This window comes from Harpegnathos saltator, unplaced genomic scaffold, assembly GCF_003227715.2.
Source record: "Harpegnathos saltator strain DR-91 unplaced genomic scaffold, Hsal_v8.6 scaffold121, whole genome shotgun sequence".
Classification (NCBI taxonomy): domain Eukaryota; kingdom Metazoa; phylum Arthropoda; class Insecta; order Hymenoptera; family Formicidae; genus Harpegnathos; species Harpegnathos saltator.
The window spans coordinates 538765-559074 of record NW_020229897.1 but is presented as its reverse complement, the minus strand read 5'-3'; the positions used below and the strand labels follow the sequence as shown (position 1 = coordinate 559074).

The following is a 20310-nucleotide window of genomic DNA, read 5'->3' as shown; positions in this document are numbered from 1 at the left end:
CCCAATAAAAAAAATTCGAGGAGACGCGTAGTACGACTCAACGATAAATTAGACGAACCTTTATTTCTCAATTAACCCAATAATGGTCAAAGATCCTTTTCTTTTTCTTAATTTCAAATAATACAACTAAATGATAGAAACGTTCAAGCCAATTTACATACGCTTTACTCTGCATCAGGCATACATTATATAAATTGTTGAGTAATTATGTAAATTCTTATTTTACACAATAGATCGAAAAGAAAAGTGATCTGTGCGCACGGAAAGATACTACTTAATACCTATTTATTAAAAACCATTTTAATACATTGTTACTTTCTGGTATTATATATACATTACATACATAATAGGCGCGCGTGTATCTCATATCATGTATCTCTCGACTATATACAGGTAAAATAAGGAGAAAAGGAGTAGCGTGTCTGTGCTTTGGTTGCTTCATCGCGTAATTGCTTTTTTCTGCCTTTCCCAAGCTGTAAATTTCTCCATAAAAACAAATTCATCTCCTTGGCGATTCTAAACGACGTCTCAATATCTTCGCTGTTGCAACTTTGCGCCTCTCGCAATGATTTACAAGTAGTATCTACAACACAGACATCATACACGACGCTGAAAATATATCGTACATACTTGACGAAATAAATATTTATCTTTTTTCTCTTACATACATCCTCCACTTTTACATACATAATCGACGTCTCATAAAAGTATAGTAGCAACGAATCAAAGTAGATTACAAAGAAGCCACATCCGCATATGTTTTGAAAAAAGCAAATTCTGCACGATTGTCCCGAAGGGCAGTTGGAGCCCTTTTGTTGCGTGTAAAATGTCTTTGAGAAGAAGGGTGCACAAAATAAAACCAGTTTATTCGTCCCTCCCAAGCCTCTTGTATGTATTCTCACCACCTCAAGGCGCGACTTTTTCACGGTCGCAGCGTTTGCTCGCGAACACGAATTCGTGTAATGTAATTGCAATTGTGCGCGAAATCATTTTCACTCACAGAGAAAATCCTCGAAAGAATCGTAATATTAAAAGATCGAGAGACTGTAACGGAGGAAGAGTAATTCACACATCGATTTACATCTCTGCGTTCTGCGCAGCAGTATATATAACTTTACAATTACAATTACAATTTAGTAATTACATAAGCATTCGAAGTGATCTCGCTTGTTGATTTTCCTATCTTTTCTCTCTCTCTCTCTCTCTCTCTCTCTCTCTCTCTCTCTCTCTCTCTCTTGTTCGTGGTAATAATTGCTAAATTTTACAATTGTAATCTGTATTCGCATCTGATCACATATGCGCGCATGTCTTCATACCTTGTAACGTAACTTTTATAATCATTCTCTCTCTCTCTCTCTCTCTCTCTCTCTCTCTCTCTCTCTCTCTCTCTCACTCGGTGTAATCGCTGCGGAAAAGTTAACACACACTCGTACAGGTAAAGCGGGTCTTTCGAGATTCACCTTGAATGTTCCCGACCCTTTCCTGGATACGTTTTTTCGTCTCAAATGCACCGGAAAGTCGATGATAAGCAACGTCGAACGACGCTGAAGCTAAACTCAAATCTGACTAAACTTTGTCCGGGTGCTCTGCCGTTTTTCGTTTTTACACGACTTCCTCTTTACCGCACGCGAACGAGAGAAGAAGTAAACTCAAGCGAAGGCGTGTACGCGCGCCAGCACGTCGTCGTTTTGCCCATGTTGAGCCTGATCACCCCGGGTAACCTCGTAGTCTGTCGATCACATAGAGTGCTGAGGCGGCGGCAGCATGATCTCGTAGCCGGTCGGCATGCTCTGCTGATGATGATGATGGTGATGGGAACTGGACATCATCGAATGATGCGTCTGCTGGTAGTACTGGTGGTGCATACTGGAGTGACTGCTGTAGTACACCGAGCTCTGCTCCACGTCTTTTCCTCGGGTTTGGAAGATGAAGTGTTAGAATAGCGAAAATTCGAAAATGGTGTTTTGTATGACGAAGATCCAATTCTGTTCGTTTAATCGCGACGATTCGAATAAGTACAAAATTAAGGAAATAAGCATGAAAAAACGAACTGAATAGGAGGAGTAATAAGTTAGATGAATTAAGTCGTAAAATTGCGACTGCACTGATCGCGATGTAAATGATGAAACTGGAATCGTGATTATTATAATCATGATATGAAATCTAATCTATCGATAATGATTAGATGATGAAACGTAGAAGAATCTCGCGAACAAACAAGCTCGGAATGTACTGCACTCGGCATACCTGTATCGTACACGCTGCGCCCGTAACAAAGGGTCTTGACGTCGTTCATAGGGCTTAATCCGCCGTTGTGCGAGTGAGCGGTGTGAACAGACGACGGGGTGACGGGGGTGGCGTAGCCGTGATGAGGCCCCATCGGACTCATGCCCATTGGGCTGCACGGGTTCATGGCGACCGGCGACATGCCAATGTTCGACAAAGGTGACATCGCGAGATTCGGACTGTCCGAGTCCATGCTCTGCAGAGACTGGATGCTGCCGCCGTTGCTCACCGAGCTGCTGATCGCGCTGTTTGCCGTGGCCTGACAATTCAACGGTATCATGTCCCTGCGAACAGACGGCGTTTCAACATGCTCGATCAGTGCCTTTCATCTCTCATGGTCAGATTATAACGCTTAATCTTGATAATTTACGAATAACTCGTGACGAATGTACTCCTTATTAACGCTTCTTATTATTAACACTCTTGACACTTAATCCATGACTTTGCTAACGTTTCTCTGAGTGGAACGGAAGGACGAAGAGGCAAAGGTGCAGAGTTGTGGTATACAGGGTGTCCCATTTTAAAGGACCCATTCAAATATCTCAGAAACACTGCGTTAAATCGAAAAATGCTTGAGACAAAAGTTGTTTGGCTTGAAGGGGGCCATAAGGCAGCGATAGCATTTTGTTTATAAATGGCTCCACTTTCGAGATATTCGAGATTAATTTAATAATTTTGAAATTTCCAAAGGTCGATAAGTTAACAAAAGTTAGTACACTATTATATAGTAATATATTATTGATAGTAAATAAAGTAAAAAAGTTTAATACTATTTTTTCTTTCGACGAATAGTTAGTGAGATACCGTAAGGTAAATGTTGGAAAAGTTATCAAGTTTTCCTTAAATATCTCAAAATATATTAAGCAAATGAAAAGATGTTTCAGACAAAAGTTGTTCAAATTAATTGGTGAAAAAAGATGATATAATAAAAAATTTGGATTTCCATTTAAGAAAATTGATGACCAGTGAATATCTCGAAAGTGGAGCCATCTATAAATAAAATGCTATCGCTGCCTTATGTCCCCCTTCAAGCCAAACAACTTTTGTCTGAAGCATTTTTCGATTTAACGCAGTGTTTCTGAGATATTTGAGTGGGAGTCCCTTTAAAATGGGACACCCTGTATATTGTATTTGCTTATTGTATTACCGAATTAAAATTGTAAGAATATCGCACGTAATTTTTGACATCTGCACTCTTTGATCTGAGCTGTGGGCGTGTTAAAAGTGTTAAAAGTCACAAATATAAATAGTAATACTTTAGTTCGATGAATTCACTCTTTAAAACTTACTATATTCATGTTGTATCAGATTTCTTTATAAACATAGTATGTATGTAAACGTACTATCTCTGTATGTATTAAATGTAATTACATAAAAATTGCAATATTTCTTTTCCGCCACAATATATAATCGGGTCACTTTATATTATGCAACAAAACATTCAAATAATTGCAGTAACTTTCCGATAAAAAGTCAAACTTGCATAATATTTTTAGGTAAATACATCGGGTGTTCCAGAAGAATTTTTACAAAACTCGTGGAGACACAGAGCGAGTTAAGACAAACATAACAATCTCATACCGTTTTTTACGTTATTCACGATAATTACACACACTGATAGAAAAATATAGTTGAATTAACTATAATCTCACTATATTTTATAGTTCATTTTGGCGTCTTGCATATTTTTATAGTTCGTGGAGCCTGCAAAATATAATAGAATAAACACAAATATGTAGTCAATGTCTTAAATAATTAGTTACTTTTACCACAAATAATATATGGTAATTTCTCATTCACAAATATAGTGAGATTCAAATATAGTAATATTCATATAGTTACATCTGTCATCATTTAGTAAATATTCTGGTAATATTGACTATATAAAAGAGTTGACTATATAAAAGAGTTACTTTACCTACCATTTTATATTTGTATCCATACAATAATTTTAGTTTAACTTACTATTATTCTTAGTAAAAATATTATATAGTTGGTTATACTATGCCTATATCGTAATTATTACCGATATTATGGTAATACTTACTATAAATATGATATTTCGGACTATAATTTAGTTACTATATCATTATAGTTCCCAAATATCATATACTTTTCTCTCAGTGCAGGACCACAGAATAAGAAAAAAAGTATTTTGTTCTGGAGGGAAGACCAGGAAGTTAGTGAGGTTGGTGGTTTATCTCTGCCTTGCTTTCACCGGATTCCAGTTCCAGATCTTATCTTCATTAGCCGGATCATTTCGAGATCTTGTCTTCAAGGGTGTATGAGTTTGGGGTTTATGGGTTGAGGGTTCAAGGGATTTGGTTTGGTTAGTTCACAGTTTGTGGTTCTATGTAAATAGGAATTTATAATTTACGTTATTTTAATTTGCGATGTGAATTATGTAATTTTGAACCCTCTTGCTATATGTATCTCATAAATGTGACGCGATACGAATTTTTGGGAAACAAATTCTACTTCAGCATGTCAAAATATATAGGAGAAAGGTGGTCTTCCTTCCGGAACAAAATACCTGTTTTATTTTGTGGTCCTGTATTATCGAGTTGTCGATGACAGAAATCTGACGCGAGTGAGCGCGCGCCGAGATGGATGATTGGAGAAGCGTTGCAGCCACTCGGGCGAGAGCGTGGTCCAGTCGATCCAGCAAGTGTGACTTGCGTGCGGCGCGAGGAAAGACAACGCGCCGCTTAAGGCCGGGTCTACAATAGATGTAATAAGCTTTAAGCCTTAAGAAATTAACCAATCCTAGTCGATTTTTACAAGAATAATCGAATAAAGTTAGCCAATTTCTTAAGGCTTACAGCTTACTACACCTATTGTAGACCCGGCTTAAGGCCATCACACACAAACGAACTTGAGCGGTAAAACGTAAGCAGTAAGCAAATCTACCATCGCAATCGAAATTTAAAGACGCCGTTTTAAAACTTACGAGAATAATTGATTGTGATTGGTCAGTTTCTTTATTGCTTACGTCTTACTGCTCAAGTTCGTTTGTGTGTGATGGCCTTTATTCGTGTCTTAAGCCAGCGGCACACGGTGCTTGTTTTCGTGCTGGATTGCTTGCTGGATGAAAATACTGCGTTCTGATTGGTGCATTTCCATCCGTCTTCGGAAATGTACCAATCAGAATGCAGTATTGTCATCCAGCAAGCAATTCAGCACGAAAACAAGCACCGTGTGCCGCTGGCTTTATCTCGCCACCACGCGCTGCCAACAGTTGCTGAATAGATTGGGCCGCACTATGGCCCGAACGCTGCAATGGCTGCGTTCAGAAAACACAACGGTTACACAACGGTTGAGTAATTCGTCAACGTTATTGGTTGGTCTGAATGTAAGGATCTAACAGTAAGGGCCAATAGTTACTAAGCGCTCAGTGAGCGCTTTGTTGTCTGAACGCAACCAATGCTTCTCCAATCCATCTTCACCCATCTCGACGCGCGCCCATTCGTCAGATTTCTGTAATTAATAACTTGATAACTATTGCCAATATCATAAAGCGGCATGGGGGCATTTGATGTTTATCCTAATCCAGTCTATGTTTCCACGAGCTCTACAAGGATTATTCTGGGACACCCTATATATTGCGAAGGTTTTATTGTAATTTTCATCGCAATATTTTCTCCGTGTACTTGTCACTTCGTCATTTACATACGTCACAGTTTGAGCGCGAGCTGACACAAAATTGAATATATTCGGTAGTTGTGGTTATTTCTAACCGACTGTTAACAATCGACAGCTCGTCAATTAGACGCACGTTAAAGAAAATGGCCAAGAGGACAGAATCGGCCGCACCGGCCTCTTACGTATAAACTCATTCACAGGTGTAGAACTAATCACCCGGAAAGAAGAAACCGATATTCCTTTGAAAATACTCTGTCGGTGGTCTCAGAATATTCTCGTTATTCCTCTGCACATCCTGTCGTTAAAAATACTTGTAAACCTCTCTTGCTATTTCGTTATATTATAAATAGACAGATATTTTCTTGCTCTATTCTATTATTTTCCGGATCCTAATCGGTCCTAAAAAATTTCGCCATGGTTTTGAAAGATTTAGCGGAAAACTACCTAAAGCCGAAGTACCTTTCTCGAACTGGACCCGTCAGAAAAAAAGATACAAAAAAGATCAAAAACACACGATACATCCGTATTACCGACAATAGGCCAAAGAATATAAAGTCCTTGAAAAGAACTTTTGAAAATGACCTGCGACAAATAAAAGCGAAAAATGAAACCGAGAAAGGGACATCAGACATATTTTCAACTTATTCCATTTGTCCGAGTCCTTTTTGACGACCGCGGGAAAAAGTCAAACGGCTCTATGTGACTTAAGACGCGCGCGTTTGCGAACCAGAGCCAACATGTTTCTATAATTACATTGACAATATCTCAAACGGTCGGTCAAGATTGCGGACGGCCACGATAGTTGGCGCTAAGCGAGCGTCTTACGAAATGTTATGACGACAGGTCTACATCGCACTGGAAAAAGGTCTACACGGGGCATGCTTAATTTTTGTCTGGCTTCGTACTTGGTGGAGAAAATTAGTCCGAGATTATAACATTTTCTGTGTGTATGAAATTTCTATTGTTGCCACTCATAGCTTGCGCAGGTAGTTCCTTGTGAGAGAATCCGAAAACGAAGAAGATATGCGGAACGTCGACGTCGCAGCAGGAGGGAGGGCGCGTATCTCTGAGCGTCTTTATGTTGAAAAGACACTGAAGTGATAATGTTTACATCATGCCCTGTCGCAATCAATCAACACGCAAACCTGCGAACAGCGGCTCGCAAACGTGACTATTTCGTGACGCTTCCAACTTGCTCGGGTTAAAATGCGGTTGAAGTCGTTTCGCAAACGAGTGTACGCACGTGCGAGCGGCCGTGTGTACGTGCGTGCGTAAGTGCGTGAGTGCGTGAATGTATACGTATCACTCGCGGTGGTCCCATGTGGTCATAGCATCGCCCATGACCATGGTACTCCCGCACGCTTTTTCTTTCTCCCTCTCTTTGTCCGCGCTACAGCCATCATATTCGAACGATGACGTTGGGTCACACATTTTATAGTCCACGCTCAAGGTCCAAACCCTTGGAAGAGGAAACACGCCCTAAGTACTACCCAACCGGCTTTTTCACGGAAGTCTCAAGCCCTTTCTTCGTCCTTACGAATGTTTCTAATGCCTGCGGCTCGTTCGGACAATATTTCGAAGCGGCTCTTAATGTCGCCTGCGTATTGTATTATGTTGTAATAAACGCGGATCAAGGCAACTTCAAGTATTACAGGTAGCGGGGAGTCTCTTCGTTTTCTTTGACCCTTTAATTAGCGCGATTATAATATCGCTACATTAACAGAATACGGAATATAATTATGATTCTACATTAATTAGCAATATTTCTTTACAGTATATATCAATTTTCATCAAGATCAAACTTACCCTTAGAAAATGGCAGCCTTCGGGTGAAGAACACATACGTCATTGTATGTTACTTGAGTTCCATCGTGGATCAAAGGCAACGAATGCAGTCAGAAACATCAACAGTTCAAGTATCAAGGAGACAAGTATTAAAGTAAGGACCTGCCAGATGTGGTTTGCGAGATTTCGTGAGGGTGATTTTAGTCTAAAAGATAAACCGAGATCTGGTCGATCAAGCATTGAGGTTGCCATTTTCTAAGGGTAAGTTTGATCTTGATGAAAACTGATACGTACAATATAAAGAAATATTGCTAATTAATTTTGAATGTAGCAATATTACAATTGCGTTAATTAAAGGGTTAAAAAATGAAAAGACTTCCCGGTATCCCTAATAAATTCTTCAGGAGGGACGAGAGTGCGCGAGGAATGGACAAAAATTGGTACCGCGCTCGTTTCCATCATAGATCCATCTCCGACGTCTCGGTGGGACAGTCTCAGGCTGTTCGCGAACCGTCGGAAACAAATCCACGATGGAGCAAACTGGGAACCAAGCATTTCTTTCAACCGTGAACACCGAAAACATCAAAGTCCGAGTATTTTGACTGGCTAGAACATGGTGATTCTTTACGAAGACAAAATTGTTATTATTGCACCGCTCATTATTGATCGTACTTGAAAATGACAATTTCCTTGAGACTTGCTGATAAAACCATGTCAGCCGCGCAGAAGCGTCTCGCAATGCCTCCGAGGAACACCGATCGCGAGCGTGTTCGCTGGCGAAGTCGCTCGCGCGATGAACGCTGCGAGCTAACGAGGAGGAAGGCGCGCGTCGTCCTTAGTCTCGCGCGACACACGTAAAGATAAATCGAGGTAGCGACGGAGGGCCGGCCGTGGCCTTTATGTAGTAAACTATTGGTAGTGCGAACAGCTCAATGGTGAAACGAGAGATGTAACCGAAGCTGCATCATAAAACGGTAATGGGGCGTCGCGTTTCCTTTTCCTGGGGCCTTCGGGCTCGTGAGGAGGGTGGACGTTAAAGACGAGAAAAGGGAGGAAGCTCGAGTCGGTCCTCCTCCGTCGAAAAGAATTGTTTTCTCCGGCGACGGCGACGAGAAGACGCGCGCGCGCCGCGAGCAAGCTCAGCGCCGGCGAGAACGAATTCGAATATTTTCCCGCGCTTGCGAAAACGCGCGCGAGAACGATCTCCTCGGAAGCTTCTTCGATTCTCGCACCGGTCGTCGTGAATTTGCGAGATTCCGAGGGAGAGAGTTCGGTGTGCGGGAGAGAAGATGGCGGTAGTCTGATATATCCGATATGCCGGATATCTGGCCAAATAATCTTCCGTTAGCTACGGCTCTTAGGCCGCCGATTGTTCCAACTTCTTGGTAAGTTAACCGATGACGACATCATCACTGTCTGTCTTTGTCTGAATTAAAGGAAAAACAAGGGCAAACGTGAATGACTTAACTATCAGTTAACTCACCAAGAAGTTGAGAACAACCGGCTCTTGAGGCAAGTTGTTCCAATTCCTTGGTAAGTTAACTGATAGTTAAATCACACGTCTCTGTCTTTGTCTAGATTAAAGGAAAAACAAAGGCAAATGTATATGACTTAACAATCAGTTAGCTCAGAGCTCGGCAAAATATGCACGCGACGGCTGATTTTCGACTATCTCCGTCCACCGCTATTCCCTTCACCTCGCCGCTCCGCGCGCTGCCTACAAGCCGTTCAGGAGCCTCAGGAGCGTGTTTCCAATAGTTTTCACGTCACGAGGTACCCCATGAGGTACTATTGTTGACGCGTTTTTTTCTCTTTAAGTGGTATCCCCGGTAGGCCTCTTCATTTTTCAAAAATGAAGTTTATAAAAAAATGAGAAGTGTTCTTCTTTAACCCGTAACTGCTGTGAAGCCATTTTAAGTACGCGCACACTGTTCACCGGTCAAATTGACCGGTAGGAAACGGAATTGATGAATATCTTGACAGATAACACGACCACACAACTGCGCGTGTATCAGTCGACCGACATTCAGAATGTAAGAAAATACACCGACGGATGAACTACGCAACTAGACAATTAACCGCGTTATTTAAATTTCAAATAGTGCAATGGTCAAATTGACCGGAGAACAGCAGTTACGGGTTAAGCGACGATTCCTTACGTCTTATGCGGCTCGCTACACGCAATATCCAAATTGACGTTTCCACTCTTACCAATAAAAGACGCCGAAAATCGAATTGAATATTCTTCACTTAACATATTTTATTTCGCTTCTGTTCAATTAGTTACGGGTTGTTACAGTCATCAGTGGATTAGGCTTACTGGGGATACCACTTGAAAAAAAAATGCGTTAACAATAGTACTTCATGGGTGACGTGGAAAACTATTGGAAGCACGCTCTCGAGACTCTAGCGGCTTGCTGGTAGCGCGCGGAGCGGCGAGGTAAAGGGAATAGCGGTGGGCGGAGATAGTCGAAAATCGGCCGTCGCGTGCACATTTTGCCGAGCTCTGAGTTAGCTTATCAACAAGTTGGAACAACCGGCACCTGGCCATAAAAGAGAAACGAAGAAGAAGCTCGGCGTATCGCGAAATAAAGCTCGATGCCGAAAGGACGAGCACGGGGAATGGCGCGCGGCGGAGAGATCGACGAAGGCGGTGGGTAGACTCCGTCGGTCGAAATCTCCCCCCGTACAACAGCGATGGCCGACGACACCGCAGACGTGCGTGCACAGGTACGCTCGACGCGGCGTCGTACGCGCGCGCACGTGGTATGCGGTGTGCGAGTGCCCGCGTGAATTCTGGCCGCGGCGCGCGTTATGCGCGGCTCGTGCGTGCGCGCGAAGAAAGAGAACGGACCCGAGAGCGAGCGCGAAGTTGTTATGGCTACGACGACGGTGCAGTCATGGCCCGTTCCTTCTTCTCTCCCCTACCCTTCTCTCTCTCTCTCTCTCTCTCTCTCTCCCCCTCCCTCCTTCCCTCCCTCCCTCCCTCTCTCTCTCTCCCTCTCTCGTTCTCTCCCGGCTACTTCTCCCGTCTTGGACCTCGTCCTGATGGACGCACAAGGTGCCGCGTGGATTTCGTCTTTCTCTCTATGGGCGAGCCCGTTCCACTCGCAAGCTGTCCCACGCGAAGCCATTTTTCGTCCCGAAATTCTCTAACATTGAAACCCGATAATTCCCGGTTAGTGTCCACTTTTCTCCGGATCGTTTTTCTGAAATATGTAACTCCCGCCGCCGGACGCTCCCCCGTCGGGATGAATTGTTTCGGGTGAAAAACACTTGGCGCAAAATTCTCCAGAAGAAAGTGAAGGAAATTAGAGAGAGAGAGAGAGAGAGAGAGAGAGAGAGAGAGAGAGAGAGATTGAACAGAGAGGCAGAGCTTTCGACGCGTCAAGTGGAGCGAGTCGTACTTGTTGTGCGATATGAAAGGAATCCACAAACTGAGGAGTCACAAGCTTGAAAATTAAATGCCGCGCTACTGCAATCGCGAAGGAATGCACGCGCGCATTCATTGACCGGTCAACGCTAATTAACACTCGTGATTTTCGAAATTGAAATCTCCTGCAGTTCCTGCGATTTTTCCGCTTACATCGATCCGATCGATTCAAGCTCCTCGCTGTTGCCTTACGCTCTCCCCTCCTCCCGCAACACTAAATGCCGCTGTAATAATATTATGCAAGGGGCGAGATAAGCGGACCGAACGATTTTGTGTGGGCCGCTCTGAGAATTCCTCTGTCCGTCACGATCGAGAAAAGGGAGAGGAAAGAGTGAGAGCGAGAGAAAGAGAGAGAGAGAGAGAGAGAGAGAGAGAGGGGGGGGGGGAGAGAGATTATGCCGACGCTGCCGATCTTATCGTAATTTGCGGTCCGGCGATGTTATATCAATAAACGGCCGAACACGCGTCTGGCGCTATCTAAGCGTGACTTCGTCCGCGTTTCTCTTTCTGCGCCCTCTTTCTCTCCCTACCGCCGCTTTTTCTCCGATGTATCATTTACCAATAAACGTCGCGCCTAACATAACAAGCCGCAGCGCGCGTTATGGCCGTGGCCCCGTCGGACTTTATCCCCCATTCATAATCGTCACAAAGGACATCAACGCGGCACAGACATTAATTAGATAAGCTCGCGGATTATATAATCACCGGCGGCGAAAGGGAGAGCCGGGCGACAACGAGTACCCGAAGAATGCGTCTCACGATTATATCATCGTTCGGTTATCGTTCGGTTCCGGTAAATATTTTCGCGGAGGGTACGACGGTGAGGATTCCTGCGGCGGTAATTATGAAACAAGAGGGAGAAGGTCCGCGTCTCTCGAAGAGTCGTGTGGTAAATCGAACAATTCGCTTTGTTTACCTTGTGGAAAATACGAATCAAGTGTGCGAACGCCTCTTTTCCATATCCACTGAAGAGAATTCGTGCTTCAAGAGATATTGTATTGGAAAATCGAGTCCTTCAAAGCGCGCCTTTTCTCACACGATGGAACCAATTGAAAACAAACGCCCCCCCACCAGAGAGCTACCGAAAACTATGATGATTTATTTCTTTCTTGGAAGTTGTTAATTTTAAAGTCAAGTAGATACAAAAGGAGCTAAGGTCCTGGCAATCCGAAACAATAGGTTGAGAAGTGTTTCTCCCGAAATGCAGTTAACGACGTCAGGAAAAATGTCGCTTCTTTTTAGAGCTTATTTCTTCAATAAAAGATCTCTCTCTCTCTCTCTCTCTCTCTTTCTCTTTCTAGTACACATGCTTTCTAAATATAATTCATCAGGTACTAATTTATGGCTTTCATGTGTTGCTGATGACTCGTCAATAGCCAGTAGTGAATTGTATCAAACGTCAAACAAAATTGATCGAGACCTCAAACCAGAATATTTAGCGCAAGTCCTCTCTCAACAAAAATGGGATTCCGCAAAAAAAAAATAGCAAAATGCAAAATAGCAGCGGAAGATGACTCAAACGACGCACTTTCGAGTGATTTTTCGACGAAAGAATCAAAAGCGAATACTTTGCACGGAATTAATTCGATCAATACTTGAGATTTGATTTCCGGCTCGTCCGTGTCCATCGCATCCATTTGCTTCCGACGTTTCGTGAAACAGTTCCACGAAATTTTCCTCTGCCTGAAGAAGTAAACTGGGAGCAAGTCGGAAACCAAACCGAGCATTTCTCTAATTCGATCAATCTCTCCGGATGCTAACTTGCCGATAAGCGGGGGAGCAAATAACTCCCGTAAAGACCACTCTCGTAAAGCTCCACCTTTATCCTGTAACCAACGCGTGTAACATTCTCGCGAATTTCTTCTTGTAAATTGTCCAATTGCAAAATTCGCGCGGTTCAAGCGGTTCAAACGGAAGGAAAACTCACGTCCTTGTTTGCGGAGTGCGATCCCTCTGCCGGCGATTCTTGAACCAATTGGATACCTGAGTCAACGTCAGGCCAGTCTTCTTCGCGAGGTTCTTCTTCTCGTCCGGCGTGGGATATCGGTTCTTCATGTAGCACTCCTTCAGAGCGTTCCTCGAGCGCTCCTTGAAGCAGTAAACGGTCTCCTCGCCGTCCCAGATCGTTTTGGGTAGCGGATACTTCTTGCGGAGCCGGTACTTGTCCACAGCGCCCAACGGCCGGCCACGAATCTTCTCGGCTTCGCGGTAGTGCGACTTGAACCACATTTGCTGCAACTCAGGGTGACGCCGTGGCGAGAAAGGGTGGCTCTCCAGGATCGAGTAGAGCTCGTGATAAGATCCACGGTGAAAGGCAACGGCGGCACGCGCCATCAACACGCTCTCGCTTCCGTGAAGCAGCTCGCCGGGCGGTAGGGACCAGAGGAATCTGAAATAAACACAATCACGTCCCAAGTACGTTGTATTCTTGACCGAAATGCGCACGACTTTCTAGTCCCTTGTGACCCGATCTGAAAGAGACCTGAGAGAGAATACGGCTGTCTGCATTTCTTTCCATCAACACGCGATGTTTTGAATAGACTATACAGCGCGTAACAATATTTCACAGTGTGTGGTGAGAAGTGTGGTGAAGTATGAAACAAGGACAATTCCAATCCGCAGGCTTAACCGCAGTCATTAGCCAATGTTCATTTCAGTTCAGTTTCAGAACTCTCACCAATCTTTTTCTTAACTTTCCGTCCACCGGTGCAATGGCGCGGGCTAATACCATTCGGTCAAACCATCAGATCGTTTGCACCGAACGAGAAAGAAAGAACGAAACTTTTCTCTGAACATAAATGGAGAATAGAAAATCCGACCTCTGGTTAGAAGGAAAGGAAGAGAAGAAAGGAAAAAGATGGAAGATGTGAAAAGCACTTTGAAGAAGGAAACACGACATGCTGGAAGAATCCCTGTATGAACGGCTGCCAAAATATTGTGTGTCGGGTGATAACAGGTCTGCAAGGATATCCTTTACCTCGACAGTTTCTCGATATCCTGACTCTGGGACAGTGCCTCACACATACAGGATATCTGCTCGGGCGTGAAGTTGCTAGTGGTACCGCCGAATGAGAGGCTGCTGATATTGACGATATTGGCGCTCACACTGGCGCCTGTGCCGCAGGTAGACAGTTCCTGCGGATACTGGGGGCTACCGTTCGACGTGGGCGTCAGGTTCTGTGGATGATGAGACAAGCCGAGACCGGACATCGACGTCGTGTTGCCGTACTGAGCAGTTGCGTTGCGATGGACGGCACCAATCTGACTGTTGCAGTCGCTATTTGGCGATGACAGCTGATCCGAACTGTCAGACATTCTTAGCTGATGTCTGCGGCGAGGTGTCGGACGGCTGATCGGGTTCACCAAGCTCATTCGCCGTTCACGAGCACCGGAGCTGATCGGCCAGGTAAGCTTCTTCCCGAGATATCTTCGACAATCGGAGCTGCCTGGAGTCGACTGCTGGACTTACGTGCGTCTACTTTGACTGCGATAGATAGATTGAACCTTGGCTGTGTTTCAGTCAGAAGGATGTCGAAGAATTTGTCTCGTTTGATCCATATTGGCCTTGAGAGTCCTTAAAGATTTTTGCCTGAAGTTGATCATCAATTTTCTATAACCTTTCACCATGTCGGGTATACAGATTGTAGTCGTCCCGAAGAAAGTCGTCTCGCGCAGTGGGGAGTCGAAACACTGAGGAAATCCCTTTTCTATTTCGGCGAGTGTCGCACGGTATAGCCTTTGTTTTGCGAATCGTTGGCTGGATGAACAATCGCTGATATCGCTGTAATCATCCGTTGTTCACACACTCGAGTCGGCGCGACGGTTGTTTAATGACGCACGTTTCATTCATACCGACGCGAGGCTCGATTCCCATTCATTGAGTTTTCCTCGGCGCGGGCCTCCGCGCCATTTTTCAACGGAAGTTGTGAGCCGCGCGTTGGAAGATCGGACGTTGACAACGCGAGTGGGATTTATCGCAACTGCCTGGAGATACTTCGTGGCTTCGTACGTGCGACAATCGTTCGTCGACGGACAGTTTCAGACGGAGGTCTAAGCTTTTCCGGAGAATATAATACGGTAAAGCGTATTCACGTCAGCGATCATGTCCTTTCGATACGTCGTGCGCCGGATAGGCAATGTGCACCATCGCAGAATCTTTAAGGGCTCGAGTCCTTGAAGCGTTCGATTACTCTAATACGACTATCGATTACCTTACGATTGATACGACTATCCGTTCGGTCGTCAGCGCGAGCACTCTTCGTTGAAGAATTGAATTCGGCACTTCGATATCCGCGATTTGCGGACTTCCGTCCTCGGAAGCCGAGGAGAGGAAAAAAAAAAAGAACGCAAGTCCCACGATTCCGATCACACGTATTCATTTGTCCTTCGCAGTCGCGTCTGATTACCGCATCGCAAGCAAATAACTGCAAACTTCAGTTCTGTAAGCGCCTGGAACCGAGTCTGAATGGCGATTCATAATGAATTATGTAATCATAATGCGACACCCGTTGCACGCGCGATAACTCGTCACGAAAGTGTGACGGTACCTTCGATGGATATCCATATTATTTACTCGTTTCCCGCTGGGTCTGCCACAACTCTTTTACGTTTTTTCTTTCAATTCTCCCCATGCCACACTTGCTGCAGTCACAGTTTGCATCGGCTCACCAAAAAGAGAGGAAGAAATAAGCTTCGATGCCCAGCCGCAGGTAACACTATCAGTTCCTGCGTTCCGAACGCTACCGCGTGCTTTATTGCTATCCCCCGCCGAAAAAATCCGCCGGCTAATGACGTTGGCGAGGTGATCGCGACAGACAGCGCAAAACAGATTACGCAACTGACACTCGCCGAGAGAGCACCCTCGGCCGCACGGGAGCGTCACTGAGTGACCAAGTCACCAAGTTAGTAAGGCGAACTGGGCCTCGCGTACGTGGTGCGACCGCCCGATCTCGCGCTTCCGTTGTTGGTTCGTAGTCGTGCTACTGCCTTCGCGGGCGTTTGTGGTGGTGTCGTCCGGTCGCGATGCTGACGACGCTGATGCCGTGCGGCGCTCTTTCTCTCTTCCTCTTTCCTGCTCGCTCGCTCTCTCTCTCTCTCTCTCTCTTCCTCCGCGCCTCCTCGCCCTCGCCCTCATCTCTTATACATACCACACATATATACACATCACACACGCGCACTCTCTCTCTCTCTCTCTCTCTCTCTCCCCCCCTCTCTCTCTCCTTTCTCTCCTCTCTCAACCCTCGTTCTCCTGCTCGTCCTCTTTTTTTTTCGGTAGTGAAACCGTACGATGAGCGAGCTACAGCATGCCCAGTGATTGGTCCGGGGCGGTGTAAACGCTGCTCCATTGGTCGGGTGTTACGTATATATAGCACTACAGGGCGGTCTCCTACCCCCTACCGACAACTTCACCCCGTCGGGCGCCGTCGACGCTTTCGATTTCTCCACGTTGATTCCCACCTGGCGACCTCCACGACGGACCGATTACCTGGATATATCGAATTTCGGCGATTCCTTCCCCGACGGTCTTGAGCCGAGGCTCGCGTAATTTTTTTTTCCTCTTCTCTCTTTTTATTATTACGTAACAGCTGCGCGACGGGGAATACGCGGGGGGGGGGGGGGCGCTGTGCGTTCGACTTCGTCGCTCCGATGCTCGATTATCGTTCGCGCTCTTGATTGTTCTCCGCGTTGTATCACTGTACCTTTTGTCACTCGTGCGAGATGAATTGCGAGTCTGTACAGAAAGGGATGAAGGATTCAGGATCGTATAATATTCACGGAAAGATGTATGCAGAGTATAAAATGGGCACAGTAAATCCACGCATCGAATCCACCCATCATCCCTCGACGGAGATTGTTCGGACTCGATATGATCAAAGCAATGGAGCCGGGTGCGCACAATCGGAGGAGATTCTTAATCGTGAGACAATTAATACCGATTGAAAATGTTCGAGGGTAGCTTCTCATTCTGACACGATAAAGTCAAAACTTGGAGATTCTTGGCTGATTATACGTGTCTCCGTTATAAACAGCTCGTTGGTTCGAACGTGTGCGCACATGTGCGATATCTGACATACCACAAATTTAAGATTTTTATCACAAGGCGAATAATAAAGTGGCTCATGTGGCTCATGTGAACGGGGTAAGGAGATCTGCGAAAAGGAGAAAAAACATGAGATAACGAGACATTTGGAAAGCCAGTAGCTTCGAGCTACTCTAGAAACTCGGTCCAAATACATTTGGCGGACACGTGTTAGTCATGTGAGATTGTCCGTTAATTAGAGCAATTTTCTCAAGCTCGGAGCCTTTCGAGCCACGTCCTGCGCTTCTGCGCTTCGTAGATGCGATAAAGCGCGGATACTCAAAAACGGACCGCCGACATACGCCGTCGCGGAACAGACATACAGACATATTTATTTTAATATTGCACTGTCGAGGGGGAGATTTACCATCGAAACAAGTACGAGTACCCTGCTATTAGTTTAATCGATGAAATTAATCGATCTCTTTATCTATTTCAAATTTATAGCAACTAACAGCGCATGGATAGTTGAAAAACGACGGGAAAAATTGCTCGTCGAGCGGCTGACTTAATTTTGGCAAACCGCAATTCGCAATTTACAACCCTTAATCATCGATATCACATATAGGCTATTTACGGACAAATCTGATTTCGCTCGGCAGACACTGTTTTCCGTTATCGCGCAGCCAGTCGGGGAATTACGAGTAGACCAATAAACACCGGAAACGAAACGTGTCAACGTCACCGTACACCGTGTTGTGATTCCGCGCAACGCTATCGCGCCTCGTGTTTGACTAAATTCACAACAACCAAGTAACAATCGTCCAGGCCCTCGTCGTAGGTTTTGACGAAAGGATGTCCGCGCCGTGAATTTACTTGCCGATTATTATTATCATGTTCAGACGTAGTTACGTTTCGGACGATTTATCGCGCATGATATTTCACAGAGACCGACTAGATTGAACGCGAAATTTCGTAGAATTTTGCTGAGGTTGATGTCGCTTCCTATTTTGCGACGAAATCTAATTAATAAGACTGTAAATAAAACTGAGGCTATCGTCCAACAATTATATGTTCGTCGCTTTTTTGTTAGATCAAGTATTTCGCCGCGATAAATTATTACGTTACAATCGTCGTTCTAATGAGAGAAGACTGAAGAAACGGCGATTTCGAAGAAGATCTACAGATCGCAGGTGCGGCACGATCGACGGAAGAAACGATCGTCATTTTTAATAGAGCGTTTACTCTAGCGGTAAGATTTCTACCCCTTCGCGAAGGTCGTCGGCTCATCTTTGGAGTCGTATTATGATACACATTTCTGCAAATATGATCCAACGACAAACGTAACTTTAGCTGCAGATCGGCCCGAATACGAACTCGTACACGCCTAAGGGGCCGGTTTCGTCCATTCATGACTATTATTATCGCATATATCGTTGCTGCTCTTGTATGTTCCTCTTGTTGCTCTTGTACGGATGTTTCGATCGTTTATCTCTATCTTAACCTCCACTTAAAAATTTCAGTTAAAACGCCGCGCCTCATTGTTAATTAAAACAGAGCCTCTCTCTCTCTCTCTCTCTCTCTCTCTCTCTCTCTCTCTCTCTCTCTCTCTCTCTCTTTGTCTCTATCTCTTTCTCTCTCTTTCTGTCTCCTTCCTTTAAAGAATCGATCAGGTCCATGAGGAATGATCGCGAGCACATTAAGATAAATTTAGAATGTTCGTTACATGACGGAAATCTGTCGGTTGAAAATACTAAGGAATGTAACCGGTGTTATGTAGATCAATGAGCACAGCGACAAATGAGCGAAGATGTCTTTCACCGCGGAACGAAACGAGCCGATCTCCACCACGCCTTGCAAATCTTTTGAATCTGCTCCGCCTTTTCCCACTAATTACCGCTTGTATGTCGACGCTGAAGCCTCACACATCGGACGTGGTAGACGTGATGCCTCTGGCAAGAGTTGGAAGTCATCAAGTGTCAAGTCACAGACAATCGAACGAGTTAAATTCAAACGACTCGCACAGTCGAGAGTCATTAAATCTAACAGAAAACGGAGCTTGTTCGACGAAACAAACCGGTCGGCCGGGAAGAAATTAATCAGAACTATTTTCGTCAATGAGGTTTAATTTAATATTAAAGGCGTATATTTAATATTAAAAATATTATTCGCGAAAACAAGGTTGGCTTTCGACGTGTTAGGTGACTGCTGTACAATGCAAACAATCGTGCGTATTGTGCGTTGAAAGTCCGGAGATAAATCGTGTACGTGTAACGATTTTATCTTCCCGCTATGAAAATCAATTATCATGTCCGACATCTAACGATTGCTCTCATCGGTCGATCTTTCTCACTGCTTTATAATTTATGTCTCTCAAGTACGTCGAGAGAAAGAGAGAGAGAGAGAGGGGGGGAGGGAGGGAGAGAGGGAGGGAGGGGGTGGGAGGGAGTGGAAGGAGAGGGGAAGGGAAGGTAAGGGATGGAAAAATAGAGAGAGAGAGGGAGAGAGAGAGAGAGAGAGAGAGAGAGAGGAACGGCGTAATTAACATAACGCAAAAGTTATGTTAATTATTTCGACTTAACCGCGCGTTTGAGCGATTACGAGCGCGAGGATGACACTATGACGATGTCAAGACCCAATGATAAAGGGGCGGCGCCGCGCTTTGCGATGGCGTCTCCTTCGATTTGGTGTCGGATTTCCACCAAGCCGCCATTTTCTCTCCTCCTCTCTGTCTCTCTCGCCCTCTTCCTCCGTGCGTCCTCTCGTGCCGACCCTTGAGGCAGGGATGCTCGTTCTTATCAAAACGAACCTGGCGACGACCATCCTTCTTCGATGTTCGCTAGATCCAAAGAGAGCGACGCACCTGACGGTCTGACGATGATACGTTGCCCACTGCGGCGAGCGACTCGAAAAAATAACTGAGTCGGTTTCTAAATTCTGTCTCTCGCCGATTGGTGGCGATGAGGGAAAGGAGGAAGGATGAAGATAGTCTCTTCCTAGAGGAGGAAGGAGAGAACGAGGGAATACGTGACATAATAATGACATTGTCATGCCATTATTATGTCACATCATATTGTATCGTGTGACATATCATTCATTCGGCGTACATTTTCGCTACATTAGAAAATTATGCAGATTATAGTGC

At 44.8% G+C, this 20310-nt stretch overlaps 1 protein-coding gene across 2 annotated transcripts; it reads right to left on the bottom strand.

Annotated features, from left to right (window-relative positions):
- Nucleotides 1-265: 265 nt before the first annotated feature.
- Nucleotides 266-16106, bottom strand: Six4 (homeobox protein six4). Of its 2 annotated transcripts, none has more exons than XM_011142422.3 (4): nt 14124-16106; nt 13074-13535; nt 2248-2570; nt 266-1906 (listed from the first exon to the last, which is right to left on the bottom strand). In XM_011142422.3, the coding sequence occupies exons 1-4, from the start codon at nt 14516-14518 to the stop codon at nt 1737-1739; spliced, it is 1350 nt and encodes a 449-aa protein (XP_011140724.1). In that variant the 5' UTR covers nt 14519-16106; the 3' UTR covers nt 266-1736. The 2 variants fall into 2 exon arrangements, with proteins under 2 accessions (XP_011140724.1, XP_011140722.1); XM_011142420.3 differs by having other exon boundaries at nt 268-1912.
- Between the last annotated feature and the right edge of the window lie 4204 nt (nt 16107-20310).

Bases quoted from the DNA above. Each gene is read 5' to 3' on its own strand.
- Six4 (XM_011142420.3), bottom strand. From the start codon at position 14,518: ATGAGCTTGGTGAACCCGATCAGCCGTCCGACACCTCGCCGCAGACAT. The intron at 13,536-14,123 runs GTAAAGGATATC...TGTTTATTTCAG, and splicing joins GATATCGAGAAACTGTCGAG to ATTCCTCTGGTCCCTACCGC. The intron at 1,913-2,247 runs GTATGCCGAGTG...TCCAAACCCGAG, and splicing joins GCGCAGCGTGTACGATACAG to GAAAAGACGTGGAGCAGAGC.